Source organism: Suillus subalutaceus (assembly GCF_016647625.1).
Source record: "Suillus subalutaceus strain FC151 chromosome Unknown DFJ58scaffold_15, whole genome shotgun sequence".
In the NCBI taxonomy this organism is placed as follows: domain Eukaryota; kingdom Fungi; phylum Basidiomycota; class Agaricomycetes; order Boletales; family Suillaceae; genus Suillus; species Suillus subalutaceus.
This window is the reverse complement of record NW_024540264.1, coordinates 54,379-71,006: the sequence shown is the minus strand read 5'-3', so window position 1 is coordinate 71,006 and position 16,628 is coordinate 54,379. Positions and strand designations below refer to the sequence as shown.

Below are 16,628 nucleotides of genomic sequence, written 5' to 3'. Positions count from 1 at the left end.
TCAGGGTGCCCTCAACTCACGAAAGTCATCTTTAACCCAATTCAAGGCTGCTCAGCGGTTAAATACTGACAGTCCTTCACTGTTCTACTTATTCTACAAACAATGTCGCAAAACATGATACCCCTTGATGGCGAAAGTCAGAAGAAGAGAGTGGTAAGTCATTTTCTTTGCGGCCGAAAATCCTTCGATTAGATCATGCCTACTTCCTCGTCAGTGTTACTTCTTCGACTCGGACATCGGGGGTTTTCACTATGGTCCCGGGCACCCGTGAGTTATGGCTCTGTCAGGTTGAGGGTTGTGACATGATTATCTGCCCGGAACAGGATGAAACCAACTCGTATACGAATGTGTCATTCCTTGGTTATGAACTATGGCCTGTACAAGAAAATGGAGATATTCGTGAGTGTACCTGCGAATGCATGGACGTTCCCTTGATCCAGATTTCACTTTTTTGCAGCGTGCTAAACCTGCAACAAAACGCGAAATGACACAGTTTCACTCTGACGAATACGTCGAGTTCCTCAGTCGCATCACCCCCAGCAATATGAATTCGTACATAAAAGAACAACATAAATGCAAGTGATTTCGCCTCGTATCTTCTCGTGTCGTTTAACTATCCTGGCTTCCTTTCATAGACAACGTTGGTGATGATTGTCCCGTTTTCGATGGGCTGTTCGACTACTGTTCTATCTCAGCCGGAGGCTCCATGGGTAACACTGTTTCACGGAGTATGACAAGTCAACGCTCATGTGTCCTGCAGAGGGTGCTGCGCGTCTCAGTCGAGACAAATGTGATATAGCTGTAAACTGGGCCGGTGGTCTTCATCACTCGAAGAAAAGTGAAGCAAGCGGCTTTTGCTATGTCAATGGTCATACAGATTCTTTCTGCAACAGCTATTTCCACGCTAATTACATGCTGTAGACATCGTGCTGGGCATTCTTGAGTTGCTCCGGTGAGCGCGTTCTAATTGCAAAGTTTAATTATGACATGGTCCTGACGATCGAACTCCACCAGATATCATACCAGAGTCCTTTACATTGACGTCGATGTGCATCACGGCGACGGGGTGGAAGAAGCGTTCTACACTACAGATCGGGTCATGACGGTCAGTTTCCACAAATATGGCGAGTACTTTCCAGGAACTGGAGAATTGCGGGTGCGTGTCACTTGTCCTGTTGTTGGAATATTGCTGACACCTATCAGGACATAGGAATAGGCAAAGGAAAGTATTACTCGCTGAACTTTCCATTGCGTGACGGAATCTCGGACGAAAACTATAAATCGGTGTTCGAACCTGTGAGTGAAGTTTTCTTTTCCAACTGGCGTCTACATGTTGTCAATACAGGTGATCCGTGAGGTCATGGCGTCGTACGACCCGTCGGCCATTGTCCTTCAGTGTGGAACAGACTCCTTGTCGGGTGATAAACTCGGCTGCCTAAACCTTTCTATGCGAGGTATGACCAAAAGTGTTACCCTTGACTTATTCTGAACTTTTATCCAGGGCATGCCAACTGTGTCAAATTTGTCAAGTCCTTCAACAAGCCCCTGCTACTGCTTGGAGGCGGGGGTTACACAATGCGCAATGTCAGTCGGGCATGGGCTTATGAAACCGGTCTCGCAGCTGGTGTTGAACTGGCACCAGGTTGGCCTCGTTTCAGTGCGGTTCTCTCACCTCGTACTGACATGATCTAGAAATACCCGTTAATGAATACTACGAGTATTTTGGACCCGACTACGAATTAGACGTGAGGTCATCAAATACAGAGGATATGAATACACCGGAGTAACTTGGAACGTGTCAAGAATATCGTACTCGACAATCTGCGACATTTGGGAGGGCCTCCCGGTATTCATATGACAGGTATGGATTTCGAAGGTATTGGGTAGGTGTTGGAATGTTCATTAAACTATTAGATATCCCAAAAATGCCGATAGACGACGACATGGATGACCTTAATCAGGACGAAGACTTGATTCCTCCTGATATCAGGAGACACCGACGGCTATTGGACTCTCGCATCCAAGCGGACGGAGAACTATCTGACTCGGATGATGAGGGAGAGGGGGGGCGTAGAGATCACACACAGCATCGGGATCGTGACAGCGAACCGAGAAGTCGCTCAAGTGAGGCGGACATTGCTAGTGGAAGGAGGTTTGGTATCGGTGTGGGCATCTTGAGTTCGGGTGCTGCAGGCTCTACCCATGGGGCTGGTCCTAGTGGACACACCACGATGGTTCGCCCCGTGTTGAGCGGGCATTTGCCGATGGAAATTGATACTCCAACGACTGCAGAAAGCGGGCCTACACCTATCGAACCAGTCGTTACAAATGGCACGACAGATCATCACTCGGGCGACAAGTCGCCAAAACAGAACGGTACAGTGGCGGTTGTTGACGACGCTGTGGCAACAAGTGTAGAAAGTTGATGACTTGCTTCGGCTGACCACTTTGTATCTTGCTTGCTATTATTGCTGTCGTTATGCTACCGATATATTAATCGAACACCGGGAATGAGCTCGCAGACAATGCGTGCTAGTTGTTACTCAGCGGCTCCGAGTCTGTTCAGTTCTAAGATAGGCCTCGAGCAGTTTCGGTAAACGTCACGTGATATGCGTGACAAAAGCATGAATGTATATAGGATGTTCGTAGCGACAAGATATAAAAAAACAGAGACGGAAGAGTTGTAGTGTATGTACTTCTCGACGAGTCGTCCGTTACAGAATTACCATTTGTGCAAAATTGAAGGAGGAGATGCCAACACAAGCAAGATGTGACTTGCTGTGACTTTACCGGGAATGTATACCTTGCATCTTGCTTGTGTTGGCATCTCCTCCTTCAATTTTGCACAAATGGTAATTCTGTAACGGACGACTCGTCGAGAAGTACATACACTGCAACTCTTCCGTCTCTGTTTTTTTATATCTTGTCGCTACGAACATCCTATATACATTCATGCTTTTGTCACGCATATCACGTGACGTTTACCGAAACTGCTCGAGGCCTATCTTATCGACGTCCACTCATTTGTGAGTGGCAAAAATACCCAACTTCCTAATCCGTAAGACTGAGGTCTTTGTCATATGCAAAAGAAACACCGTCTCCGACCTTGTTAGAACTAGCGATCACTCGGAGTCTCGAACAATTTAGTGATGGAAGGACGGAACGCTCCTCCTGCACCTTCAGCTGCCGAAAACTCGCTTCTAACACCCGAGCAAATCAAGCGCATTGAGCTTAACCGCCTCAAAGGTACATGCTAGTGATGACGAGGGTGCCCACGTTTTAGTCTATATTTCAGCTAACGTAGTTCTTAGCAAAAGCAAGGCAGAGACAACGAGAACAAGAGGCAGGCCCGTCATCTACACCAAACCCGAACCAGAAACGCCCTCTCGAAGTGATTCCAGCTGTGTCCACTTCACCGACAGCTCCTAAGCCACTGAAGCGTGACTCACGCCTCGGCAAGTACTTTGAGTATGACCTGTCTAAAATGGTCAACTCGAAAGGTGGATTTTTGGTCGAGGATGGGAAGGAGGTGGATGAAGACTCAAGGGCGAAGGAGCGGGAACGAGAAAGACAACGAGCCAAGCAGAACTTGGAACCGCGTACGTCTTACTTTTTCCTCTCTTTTGAGGTCCTAATGATAGTTGTATCACAGCGATGTACTTGGATCCGAGCCTGAATCCGAAGTGCAGAGAATGCCAGTCTATCGACATCGATTACACATACAAGAAGATATTGGATGCTTGGTATGTAACAAATGCAAGGATGAATGCCCAGAGAAATACAGTTTGTTGACAAAGACTGAATGCAAAGAAGTAAGTCTTCGCTTTTGCCCCACTTTCGCCCCCTCTGACAGACGATCAGGATTATCTCTTAACTGACCGTGAGTTTTTGACTTGGTTGTAGTGCATATACTGATAGGTCCAGCCGAACTTCGGGATCGAGAGCTGCTACCCCATCTACTCAAAGCTAATCCTCATAAATCAACGTTTGCGAATATGATGCTCTTCTTGCGATGTCAAGTCGAAGATTTTGCGTGGAAGAAATGGGGTTCACCAGAGGCTCTAGACACTGAATGGGAGCGTCGATCGGAGGAGAAGAAGAAAAAGAAGAACAAGAAGTTCGAGGAAGGACTTCGAGACCTGCGCAGACGGACTAGAGAAGGTGTGTGGCAACGACGAAAAGACCAGGAGCATAAACATGCCTTCGGGGTAACGGAAGACCTCGGGGATGGCATGGGTCGGCAAATTTGCCATGAATGTGGATTCACTATCGACGTTGAGGTCTTTTGATTTGTTTAAGCGCTCGAAATCGTCATTGTCAGTACCTGGCTCAGGGGATCTTGGATCAGGACTAGGACTCATAATTGTGTCTAACCATAATTAATATCATACACTCGTCTTGCAATTTTTTGAACAAGCTGCGCATACGCGCATCCTTTACCAATCCCTCCCATCATAGGTAAAAGACCTGCAAAACACAGTTCTCCGTGATTTTTCACGCGGTTACCTATAGGCCGCTGTAATAACCGGGAGAAAAAGTCCCGGTCCCCTGGTCTCGTGCACGTGTACATTACTATCACTCCTGGGGTTCTGCAACATTTTCAATAAATCTTTTGTAACTCCTCAACCGCATCATATTATCTTCTACTGATTTGCACCATTATATATTCGTAGCTACTCTATATGAATATGATTTTTTCTGATTTTTCTGATTTTTTGGTGGAGTGTCGGATGAAGGCCGAGAAAACTCAGGGTCTGACTGGTATTCTGCAAAACATGGTCACGCTGTGTCACACGTCGGCACAGCAGCGGCACCGTCAACTTTCACTCTCCGAAGACTCTGAAGCTCGTCGTTGCGCATCGCATTGAAAATGAATATTATCGAGGATCGTGGTCTATATACTAATTATTGTGATTGTAATGGTACTGTTGATAGAGTCTTGACTCATACAGCTGACGGCCTGCATCACCAGAGCCCCCAATGTCATACATCTGCACTCCACCAACTCGAAAATCCTGAGACATACTAGCGCTACCAACCGGTGTGAAGGGAGGGTGAAGAACAGGTGGAGACCGAGGTACAGAATGGTGCATTGAATAATATGGAGGTGCGTAGCCGGGTGGGGGCAGATCCATGGCTGACATTGAGGAATGAGTGACAGGCAGCTGTGGTTGATACCTGGATGGTTGTTGAATCGAATTTGCGGGAATCATATCTTGCGGGAATTCAGGCGCCACACTATTGTCATTTTCGAGACGGCGCCTGCGAGAACGGGGGGGATTAAATAAACCATCATAGCGTTGATTTTTCTTGAGTCCCGGGTGGTCGTTGAAGTGCTGCAAAATTCGCTGTAACAATTCAGCCTTGAGTCCAGTCTCCGGCAATCGCAAGGCTGCGGCTACGTCTCGTAATTCCTCCAGCTTTTTGGTCTTGATTGCGCCTGTAAATGCAGCTTGAGAACGCTCCTGCTCTGCTCGCCGATCACGTTTTCCCTGTTCCTCTGCAACCTTCTTCTGTTTACTCGCTTCCTCCTGACGCTCGCGCTCAGCCTGATCAGCCTCCAATTCCCTCAGCTCCGCACGGCCTTCCTCTGATGTCAGCACCCTTGAATAGGGCTTCGTTCGTTTCTTGCTTGATCCCTTGCGAGTTTTGTCGTCCAGCTTCTTGTTCAACCGTGCTTTGTAGTGGTCGGCCATCTGAGCTGAAAAATAGCAGTGAGTCTCCGCAGCATCTTTTTGGAACATCAATAATTCATTTTCTCGACGGAGCCATTCAATCTCCTCCTCGGCCTGTTGGAGACGTTCCACAATCATTTTCGGTCGCTCGACTGGTGTTGCACTTCGTGAGAGCGGCAGTTTCGTACTTGCAGACACTGATCGAGTGTGGCGCCGAAGTGTGTTTGCGGGATGAGTCGTCTGAGTCGTGCTGGGATCTGTTTCTGGCACTAATGACAGTGAACCGGAAAAATTGGAGGGGCCTGCTTCCGGCACTGATGAAGACTCAAGGGACTGGGCTCCTGACCACTGCGGGGGTAAGTTTCCTTGTCCTATTATTCTAGGGGTATGACTCGGATCACTGCCATTATCAGATTCTGACGAGTCTGAACCCGATTCTGAACCGTCAGAGTCGGATGAAGTTTCTTGTGGTGGCTCGTATGTTGGATCAGTGTCGGAAAGGGGATCAGAGAATGTGTGATTAGCCTGAGGGAAGGTGGCAGGGAGGTGCAACTGGGTGGATGACTCGTAACTTGGTGCGTAATCCTCTTCTGTAAATATTCCTGGGTTTATCGGTCTAATTCCACTTTTTTTTCCATGCCTGCAGGATCGTCTCCTCTTTAAATGCAATATCTCTCGCCTTCATATACTCTTGAATCACGTTGCGCTTTTTGATCCCCTCCCCAGTCTCTTCCATCACAACCTCACTGCGTCTCTGCCATTGTTTCTGTAGGGGACCAAAAACGCCAACATCAAGGGGTTGTAAACGATGTGTCGTGTGCGGGGGGAGACAAAAAAGGTGAATGCCATGTTCTTCTGCTGCTTGACGAAGTTTGATGGTCTCGTGTGAGCGGTGTCCATCATATATTAGGAGGATCGGTTGACCGGATGAATTTCGTGCTTTGGCTTGCGGCACGAAGCTTTTCACAAACCACTCAGTGCCAATAAAGTCACTCGTCCAACCATTTTCGGATGTTGCAACTCTATAATTGAGTGAGTTTCGTTCTACCTATCATCGAGCAGAGACTCACATTATACCATCTTCTTCATAGTATTCCGGGTATATTTGTGACCCAGAAAATACAAAGCCGGGCTTCAGATTGGAGCCATCTGCACACACGCACTCGATCACGGTCACCAGCTCAAGTTGGTCACTCTTTGCCCTGACCCTGGCTTTTGCGTTCCGTGAAAACAGGTACTTCGTGTTATCACATTTCCTCCCTCCCCCAAGTTGTATCCCCTTCTCATCCATGTTATACACGTTCTCCCAGGGAATGTTCTCCGATTTCAAGAAGTTGTCAAGGAGTTTGAAGTGGTGATTAACAGTTGTGTAATTGAACATTTGCATGCGCTTCGGATCAATTCCAGTAGGGCGTCCCAGCTTGATTTCCGGATGGCGAGCAAGAAAATAGCTGATCCACATTTTTGAAGGCCCCTTATCTTTACCAGTCAGCTTCTTCTTTGCCTTTAACTTCTCGCTCAGCTCTGACACCTTTGCACGAAGGCTGCGCTTGGAGAGAGGGTGACCCGTCATTGCCAGGTACTGGGCCCAGTGACATAATGTTTCTTCCTGTCCTTCGGTGAGTAGCTGTTGGTTTTTGTGGGCTTTCGAATGAGGTTTGGTCAGGTTCAGTGCCCGTCGACGAAGAGTGTCATATGGCACTTTGAACTGTGCAGCTGCTGTCCGGAGGTTCTTGGTCTTTTTGTCTTTGACAGCCTGGATAGCAGCTGTGAATTTGGCCTCACGAGTTGCATCTTCTTCAGCTTTCTTCTGAAGGTTACACCGGCGGTTTGGAGGCATTGCGAGAATACGAGACCGAGACAATGCAATGTGAATGCGACTGACTGGACAGTGCCGTGTATCAAGCCGAGTGTGCCGTAGAGGAGATTGAATTTCTTACACACTCTCCTATCTGTTGTCACGCTTTCATACATGTCCACAATCCTCCGTCTATAGCATCTTAAAACAAGAGAATGACCTCTATCGAAATTGTGTTCTGACACCCTGACAAGGTGCTTGATATACCCCGGGTGTAATTTTTTGAATATCTCTCTAGGATCTATGGGATCTGGATCATTTATGATTATACAAGGTTGCAAATTACCACTATTCCGTCTCTCACAGCTGCAACACTCAAGAAATTTTTATTCTACTTGGACAGTACATCATCTCTAAGTAGCCTACATGCATCTAAATTTTTTTGAGGTGATTCAAGCAGCGCATTGAGGTGTTTTGCACATTGTGCATATTACATGCCAGTTGCAGATTCCCAGGAATGATAGTAGATCTGTGCACATATGGTGAACTCAACCAGGTGGTTATTAATTAGTACTAAGCTCGTTGTCCACGCCCATCCAGTCTAGTGGGTCGGTGAAATTCACGTGCTTTCAGCTTCATACTAGTATTGCTGGCTCATCCGGAAGTACCGGTTACGGCGGATCTATTGGAAGTATCAGCAGGGGACTCGTCGAAGACCGCAGTAGCCAGGCCTTTCTTCCCAAGCCACACGAAATAGTTGTTCTGCAGCCCAGGCACTTACTATGGATGATCCAAACCAAGCTGAAAGCTCCAAGATTTCCACCTCTTTGGAGCTTGAGCAGATTGAAGTAAATCTCTTTCAGTCAAAGACTTTATTCAAACCCACGAGGGCTCGAGGCGTTTTCGGAGGGCAGGTCATCTCACAAGCAATAGTCGCCGCCACCAATTGTGTCGATCCCGTGTTCGGGTTACATGTAAGGGCATACTTTTTCACATCCGGCGCTGAAAGTTAATAGAACGCTGTTACCCACTAGTCTTTGCACGTGAGCCGCGTGTGCAACTTCTTGAGCGACAATACTCATTCGCATTCAGTGTTACTTTCTTTTGAGCGCATCACCTGCTATTCCTATCATATATTTCGTCGAGCGGCTACGGGAAGGGCGGTCATACACTACCCGAAGCGTCAAAGCAGTTCAGAATGGAAAGGTAATATTTCAGCTAATGTGTTCCTACCACAAGCCAGAACCATGGCAGCCTACACAACAATGGCCCATGCCCGAAGTGCCCCCACTTGAGGAGTGCGAGCTTGAGGAGGTGCTGTTCAGACGCCGAGCTACGAGGGAGGACCTTCCTTCGAAAGTTCGGGACATGCTCTTGTCTTATGCCCTTGTAATGTCTGCCCTACGACTTAAATCCGCAATACAGCTCACTTTGCCATTAGGAAAGGGAGAATGGTCCAATTGCAGTTAGAAGGGCGGGATTGACCACCGAGAATGGCACTCAAACATCCATGCATTGGATGCAAGCCCGAACAGGTCAAGCGTCACATTATGGAACACCTTACCAAAAGGTAGGATGTTGCCCATGGCTAGTTGATTTTCGTTAATCCACATCATCAGTGTATTCTTGCATACCTATCAGACCTCAACTTGTAAGCAGCCGAAGTTCGACTCACTGGAGATATTCTTATGTTCTGCCATGTCTAGCATCACTGTTGCGTCTGATGCTCTTAAACTCAAGCGGATGTCAAATGGCCCTGACGCTCATGCAATGACCGTGAGTACGGTGCTGTTTTGTGCATTCGAATCTGCTTACAGACTTCACCCAGTCTACACTAGATCATTCCATATGGTATTATGAGTATGTTTCCTATAGATCACTTGACCCATTGTGTTCTCAACTGCTGTCAGCGACAACTTTTGCTGTGAAGATGGTTTACTTTACGTGGTAGGTGTCTTATCATTTATCGAAAAGTCATTCTTGTTCATATCTTTCATCATGTAGGTCATTTGTCCTCGAGCTGCATCCGGTAGAGCAGTGGTTCATGGCAGGGTGTGTGGCGTTTATATTTACGCAGCCTCCCCAGAATTTCTGATGCTATATAAAGCTGTACTCGCGAGCAGGCAACCTAGTTGCGGTCACTTGTCAAGAGGGCGTGGTGCGGGCTAACGTACGAGGTCCTACCGAAAACAAGGCAAAGCTGTAGAGTACATGCTATCTGTTTGAAACTAGCTTGAAGATACAATTGGCATTTGTTATATACCCTACACATCGGACGACGCCTTCAATATTCTGCAGATCCTTTCTGTGTCTCGTACGACAGATGATTCTCGACAAGGAATATTGAACCCTCGGACACACTACCGTAGCATACATGCAATTCTTTGGGGATAAAATCTTACGACAGAGACAAAAATGTAACTGCTGCCCATGGTGATACAATACTTTTTTTTTCGTTTGTCCAGACTTGTTTCTCTTGCAAGTCTACTTCGTGACACCAAATAACTACTACGACGAACTTGAAAACAAAAAGCAAATTGTCCCGCCCCTGCCGAGTATCCGACAAGTGTCATTCACCTTGAGCATCCTCCCGGCTACACACCACTGCCAGTTGTTATATGCACGCGCTCCTGGAAAGCGACTGAACTCATGACGGTTCCTGCATCGGAGTCGGCCACGAGCGTAGCGTTAAATTCTCGAACACTAAGGATCAGGCGTGGTCCCAGCACGACCATCTGTACGAGCGTCAAAATCTGAGAAATGCCAAGATAAACTTGAGTTTCCAAGGAATCTGGGTTCTATAGAAATGATGAATCGTGCTCGCACTAGTACAGAGATGAGTGTCGGATAGACATACCATTGAGAGCGTTGGAGATAAATAACCGATCTGGAAACAAGACACAGCAACAAAGCTAGCAAGTTCAGAACTTCAGCGAAAAAAGAGAACCACATGAACGTTATGAACTCACCTCGTAAAGTAAACCACGTGAGATTTTATCAGCACCGTGAAACAGTCCTCCAGCAACACCCCGCCTGGTGATGAACGTCGTAGTTCACGGATGTGTATGACAGAAATCCAGACTGCAAGACACAGTGCGAGGACTTCCCATGCAATACCGATTATCCAAGCGAGGTCAACCAGAAGTACTCCATTTCCATTAAAACTGGGGGAGCACACATAACTGCCGGAGAGAATGAGCACCACTGGTATTTGCCAATGAGCGTGGTACATCAGTTTTCATCCATAATGAATGCTCACCCGCTGAACTATTCTTAGTCGCTCTTCCGGAAAGCGTGCCATTGATGATGCTGAGAGTCAGCAAGGTGACAACGAGAGGTATCAGCACCTTTCTGGATCGCTGATACATGGCATATAACCGAACGATCATGATGACTTGCATTGTTTCAGTCAAGTCAATATTACTGATCAATGTATCGCAGCTGTGAAGCTCACCGCCCAGCATTGCAGTTGAAATAAAAGTTATCCAATTTAATGTGATAAAGAAAGCGTGGCCTGAGAAATCTAGTTAGTGACCAGCCTCGGAGGATCATACATCCCAAATCAATTTACAGCTGTGGTGATCATCATATTGGAGCAACGAGCCGGTCAAGAAACTCACTCACTCCTATATAAGGGTGTAGTTAAATATAAGGGAATGGTAGGCATCGGTGGAAAATACTCACTGTATCTGTCAACGGGATCGTCGGGACTTGAGCTGTATGCCGCCGATCAGAAGAAATAAACATAATGTATGCGAGGAGACATGCCCAGTATGCTGATCCTGATTGTGGGAGACGGTACATTAGCGCAATGACGATGCTGAACCTTCTAAACATACACGGCATATACCAGTCCAACATAACGCAGCTAGAATATTTTCAAGTAAGCGCGAGTTACCGATCACGACTATGATGCAAGCTACATACACACAGGTACAAAGCAGTCATCAGGGACCAACGTTGCCTCTGTCGCGAATCAATGTTGTTCTTCTGACATGGAACTCTACTCACCCAGATCAGTTCGATCTGTAAAGCAAAGTCATTCTCAGAGAGATGGCAGCTTCAGAAGTGGCGTCAACTTACCTCTTGTGCCAACGTCAGTGCTGGAAATACTATAAGGATTTCAGCAGGTCTTAAATACCAGTCTCGCTCACCCCAATCGTACCACACTCCAACAGAGGCGGCCACTGCAAAACCGCAACAAAGCTTAGATTAGGATATCACCGCCATCAACCAACAGACTCTCCACGAACCTATAAAATAGCTGGAAACAATGACCGCTTCAATGGTCGGCCACCAAGCGGGATCGTCTGAGACTATAGGCATATTGTTAGAGGGTGGCTGTAAGGGAGCGGTGAACTTGATGGACAGATGACGAAAGCGTTCGTGCTAGATATACCACCATATAGCATTTGGTTCCTGAATTCTGCTTTAGTCAGCAAAAGTAAGCGTTGTCGCTTGGAGTGGAGTAGATACGGGAAAAGATAGGAGATGACTCACTGAATTGTCATGTAAGTTCATGAAGGGCTAACCGTTGTAAGGGACGGACCTATGTGCAATGCGGCCATCGAAAGGGGAAAACCCTGTCGTTAGCTGATCATTGAATTTTCAGGCGCGGCAGCTAACGTGGCCTGAGCTGCCATCCGAAATTTCAGTGGTTTTCGCGGCCCTGGAGCACTTGGCGCGGCTTACGAAGTGTGATAGCTCATCCAGGTTGTCTTAACAAGGTTTAGTTTTGCCGAAAGTCGGATATCACTCCAACATGCATTGGTAAATGGGCGCGACAGTACTATGTAACATGGAACTCACTAGACTGCAATATTGGCTTCATATAACCCGCGCATCAAATGAACCGCTTTGTATATGTATATGGATCAATCGCCTCATGCGCGCTCTGGCACCCGGTAATACATAACCATCGACCTAGAAGGTCACAAGGATGCGAAAAAAAATGATAAGTAACAAGTACCCTGAAAACTAACTCACACGATCAATCCATCATGTGGTGGCCATAACATCGTGCATATAGTAAGTGGAAGGTAAACTGTCTGCTGTGTACTGTCCAACCGCTATGACTGGGCTTAAAAGAAAAAAAGTTATGTGCGGAATGTAATAACTTTCTAGGATGTTGAGCAGTTGTACTGGACATGCATCAAGCACTTAACATTAGGTTTCCTTCAACAGAAAGATTGTGTTGGATATATGTCAATCTGCTTTAAGTCAAAGTGGGATGAGCTAAGACGGCAACGTAGCCGAGTGGCCCCACTGGAACGTGTACAACCATGACAGCGATCATTCGCCTCTAGGCGCGTGACATACTGTTGATGTAATTGTGGGGCTGAACGGATCAGAAGATTCGTATGCATTATGTACGCCTTCCGATGAAAAAGTACATGAACAACAAGTCAGATTTTGCAAGAGGAAATGTTTTGAGCAAGGGTGGAAAGGGGACGCGAAGTGTAACGCGAGTGTGAAAATTTGAAGTAGTATTTAGTTCTTCCGACGGAATGAACTACCTGTAAAAGTGACGTTAGTGCTTTACTAGTATCACAATTCGCAATTCAATAACATACCCTCAGTCAGTCTCGCCTTACCACCCGTAGGTTGACAGAGGACACTCGCACACGAGCCGCAAAGCACGACTGATTGTGCATGGGAGAATACAGTAGTAATAGCAAAGCATCCTAGCAAAAACAGTGTGAGATCAGTGTTATCAGCTCTGACGGAACGGGACGCACCTGGGCATTTTACATCCATGAAATAAGAGTTGGGCGATTGCACGAGACGCTTAAGTTTGTGTTGCTTGCGCTCATGTTCTACAGAGGGGTTCAATAGATCGACAGCCAGAGGCTGGGCGGATTTTGTGAAGATTTCGCACAAATAAACCGGACATGCAGCATACCATTTTTGACGAGCTTTAGGTGTTTTCGTGGTCAACGTTTTTGTTAACAGGTGATAGTTGGAGCGATACGCTGACGATCGAGGATGAGAGAAAACTCGATGATGATAAGGTAGTAGAGTTAAGAACTTCAAATCTGACTAAGCTTGCGGAACCGTCCGCTCCACGTCGTATTGACTCTCAGTGAGCAGTTGTCGTGCCAGTCGACCGCGCCAGTCCTGTTGGCCAATCGACCTCGTCAACTGTCAAGACGACAGTCTCGGAGTCCGGAGTCCTAGTCAGGTCATATAAATGAAAGACACCTTCTATTATGATAGGCTTGGAACAACTTTTCCTGTGCTTCAATTCAAAGATCATCAACGGTGTTTCTGATAAGGACCAAGGAAATGATGCGAAGATGGGCTTCCTCCCAAGAGAAAACAATAACATCAGACGTAAAGGTCAGGTGCAAACATGTTTTTTGTCGTCGCAAGTTTCTACTGCAGACATTTACGGCATCAAGTGTGCTAAATGCTTTCCCACTATTGTTGTCAAAAAAGGAAATTATTCGTGGTCCTTTTGTTCTCGCTTCGCGACCATTATGGAGGACCGCTCCGCCAGCAGCATGCCTTTGTTTACGCCTGGCGCCTGTTCTTGGCATGGCATGCGTATAAAGCTCAGCCCCATAACCTCCCATACTCTCCATCCGGGTTTTGACAATCCAGTCATCAATTTACTAACTTTCTATCCTTGCAGCCAGGTTCGTTACACATCTGTTTGACTTCCCTTTCCTTTTCAGCTAATCTGCTTTATGGTCTCTTCATCCAGTCTGTTAGGTGAGCCAGCTTTTTATTTCAACTTCATGAGTTCATAATTAATATCATTTCAGACGTTTCTGTCTCTTGCTCACATTCGATCTCTCCGTCTGAATCAAAACTCAGTACTGCTTGAAGACTGTATCACACTCTCAAGCACCTTTTCAGCGCGCTTCACTTCCGCATCTACCATCGCAGGGCGATTTCTGTTATTTCCACCTATTCAATCTTTCCAATTGCTTTCTTATTTGCAATCATGACTACTACATCAGGCCTTTCCGTCACTCTCGCTCAGGCCATCGCCTACCTCACTCGTCCTCTTATTCTTACGCACCCCGCTGCGACAATCATCAGACTTCAGCTCGCGCTTGAGGCAAACTTAACTGCACTCTTCGCCCCTTCTTGGGCTCCCAAGGAACCCCTTCGTGGTTCCGGCCGGCGTTGCCTCACCCTCTCCCCTACTTGCCTTCCCCCACGTGCCGTATATGCCGCGTGCCTTGCATCCAGTGTCCAGTGGTTCGACTGGATTGCGGCAATGGGCGGACGTGAGTTCGACTTCTTTGTCGATCCAGGATGCATCTCTGTGCGGTTCGGGAAGGGCACTAAGCTCATTACAATCTGGTCAGAGGAGCTAATGGCTCAGGCCGCTTCCGCGGCACCCCATACGCATTTCAACCGGTTGCCATCCAAATCTAAGACATTTGCCCAGCAGCTCTTGGAGAATGATCGCACAGATGATGATGAACTTTTCGCCTTGATCGCTGACGAAGTCAGTGCGCCCACTTGGATGACCCCTGTCGTCGACCGTTTCCCTGTTCCTCCACGTTCTGAATCACCGTTGTCTGTTATATCTACCGATTCGTGCTCCAGCTATCGCTCGTCCGATTCGGACTCCTGTTTCTCTGCGATGACAGCCTCTACCTTGTCCTCTAACAGCGATAGTCAGTCATCCCGACTCTCCCGTCGCGAGAGGGCCAGGCAGGCTCGTGTCTTTATTGACACCTCCAAGACTGAAGTCACCCCTTACGATGGTGGCAAGACTACTGTTCTCACCGGTGGTGTGATGCTAGGTGCACCTTCCAAGACCAAGAGCGGACCGTCTGCTCCTGCTTGGCGCCGTGCATAAATGGCTATCAGCCTGCCTCCCTTGATCACTTGTCGCCGATGAAGTTCCAACGAGATCGCACTATTTGCCTGTACGCCTATTCATGCCCCCCAAAAAACACGAACGACAACCCGGACAATCTTCTACCATACCACACCTTTTAACGTCTATCATACCATTTGCATTGCTTTTATTGTTTTGTTTTCGTAGCTTTGATTTAGATCGAGTGTGTAGCATTTTCGGACATGGCTTTTATCTTTGCACTTTCATTTACTGTTGTTACATTCTCGGTACTATAGCTTTATTGTAATTGTATCGTGCTAAGCGCTGTGTAGCATTTTGAATTTCGAAGAGTTCTGTATGGCTCGATCAGGCCTTGGATATTGTCGATGTCCTTGGTAACGACGGCGTAGCTCAGGATGGCGGCGTCACGTCGGCGGAGTTTTCTCCGATCAAGTACGGGTTGACATCAATGCGCAACTCCAAAAACGTCATGCTGGGCTCCGACGGCGAAATAATAATCATGCAGAATCAGTCAAAACGGATTGCTCGTATATAAGGTTGATCTCCAGTGCCCGCTTTGCATATTCTCACTCCTAGTCTTCGTTATTCCCATCAAGCTTTCAGCATGTCGACCCAATCCGTGGAACAACGGAAATCACTCTATTCTCGTGAATTAGCGGCGTACACGCGCCGGCAGTGGACAGCGTCACTACGGAAGACAGTTGATGAGCAAAATTTGGATGCATGTTTGTCTAGTGCCATGCGGGACATCTCATTGGCTTCCCCTGGACCTTCAGCTGCACGGGAGAAGAAGGGTACTAGGCGTACTACTTCATGCTCCTAATCATCAGACGAAGAGAGTCGGTCGGGGGCAACAAAACATGACGAGGTTGTCCAAAAGTTCAAAAATTGTCCGCTGGAAGCCCGTCGGTCCCGCATATTAATGACTCTTCCGGTGAGCTCGACATCACACCGCGATGGTATCTGAAACCAAGCAGGTTTCAGTGCTCGATACTCAGCTCCCATCTCCAAATAATCAATTTTGCACCAGCTCCACATATGCATGATGTTTCTCGCTGATACCTAGTCCAGATATTTTATACTTTACACAAAAACCGCATCACTTGCAATTGTACTTAATTAATCGCATTCATCCGTTATTCCATGAAGAAGCTTGTATTATACTGTTAAAACACGTCGACGTATCATTATCATCCCGTGTCATGAAAATATGTATGTAGATTATTGGCAGATAAATGCTGGTTCCCCATATTCCCGATCGTTACTGTAAGACATGGAGGAGTCCAACAATTACGTAATACACCGCCATCAGAGTCTCGGCGATAACAAATCT

General features: G+C 47.0%; 6 protein-coding genes across 6 annotated transcripts; 4 read left to right on the top strand and 2 right to left on the bottom strand.

Moving 5' to 3' along the window:
- The first annotated feature begins 9 nt into the window (after window positions 1–9).
- On the top strand, window positions 10–2,549 carry DFJ58DRAFT_767893 (histone deacetylase complex, catalytic component RPD3). Its single transcript, XM_041388887.1, has 14 exons — window positions 10–153; window positions 215–267; window positions 324–399; window positions 458–575; window positions 636–710; window positions 761–868; window positions 922–952; window positions 1,015–1,156; window positions 1,204–1,296; window positions 1,346–1,454; window positions 1,502–1,642; window positions 1,693–1,750; window positions 1,785–1,861; window positions 1,915–2,549. The coding sequence occupies exons 1-14, from the start codon at window positions 103–105 to the stop codon at window positions 2,424–2,426; spliced, it is 1,644 nt and encodes a 547-aa protein (XP_041248045.1). The 5' UTR covers window positions 10–102; the 3' UTR covers window positions 2,427–2,549.
- A 485-nt stretch (window positions 2,550–3,034) lies between these two features.
- Window positions 3,035–4,413, top strand: DFJ58DRAFT_767889 (XPA protein C-terminus-domain-containing protein). The gene is made up of 6 exons (XM_041388886.1): window positions 3,035–3,246; window positions 3,312–3,599; window positions 3,653–3,743; window positions 3,785–3,812; window positions 3,862–3,880; window positions 3,925–4,413. The coding sequence occupies exons 1-6, from the start codon at window positions 3,150–3,152 to the stop codon at window positions 4,287–4,289; spliced, it is 888 nt and encodes a 295-aa protein (XP_041248044.1). The 5' UTR covers window positions 3,035–3,149; the 3' UTR covers window positions 4,290–4,413.
- A 488-nt stretch (window positions 4,414–4,901) lies between these two features.
- Window positions 4,902–5,813, bottom strand: DFJ58DRAFT_838028 (uncharacterized protein; the record flags this gene model as incomplete). Its single annotated transcript, XM_041392431.1, has 1 exon — window positions 4,902–5,813. One exon carries the CDS (start codon window positions 5,811–5,813, stop codon window positions 4,902–4,904), a length of 912 nt encoding a protein of 303 aa, XP_041248043.1.
- Window positions 5,814–8,039: 2,226 nt separating this feature from the next.
- DFJ58DRAFT_112627 (thioesterase-like superfamily-domain-containing protein) lies at window positions 8,040–9,756 on the top strand. The gene is made up of 10 exons (XM_041378678.1): window positions 8,040–8,447; window positions 8,508–8,516; window positions 8,566–8,862; window positions 8,915–9,043; window positions 9,093–9,124; window positions 9,180–9,249; window positions 9,302–9,333; window positions 9,384–9,420; window positions 9,478–9,525; window positions 9,581–9,756. The coding sequence occupies exons 1-10, from the start codon at window positions 8,256–8,258 to the stop codon at window positions 9,677–9,679; spliced, it is 945 nt and encodes a 314-aa protein (XP_041248042.1). The 5' UTR covers window positions 8,040–8,255; the 3' UTR covers window positions 9,680–9,756.
- Window positions 9,757–12,963: 3,207 nt separating this feature from the next.
- On the bottom strand, window positions 12,964–13,378 carry DFJ58DRAFT_714288 (ribosomal protein S27; the record flags this gene model as incomplete). The annotated part of the gene is made up of 4 exons (XM_041384003.1): window positions 12,964–12,989; window positions 13,047–13,157; window positions 13,212–13,323; window positions 13,352–13,378. The coding sequence occupies 4 exons, from the start codon at window positions 13,376–13,378 to the stop codon at window positions 12,964–12,966; spliced, it is 276 nt and encodes a 91-aa protein (XP_041248041.1).
- Window positions 13,379–14,277: 899 nt separating this feature from the next.
- Window positions 14,278–15,322, top strand: DFJ58DRAFT_112703 (uncharacterized protein). The gene has a single exon (XM_041378679.1). It carries the CDS (start codon window positions 14,423–14,425, stop codon window positions 15,290–15,292), a length of 870 nt encoding a protein of 289 aa, XP_041248040.1. The 5' UTR covers window positions 14,278–14,422; the 3' UTR covers window positions 15,293–15,322.
- Window positions 15,323–16,628: the final 1,306 nt, after the last annotated feature.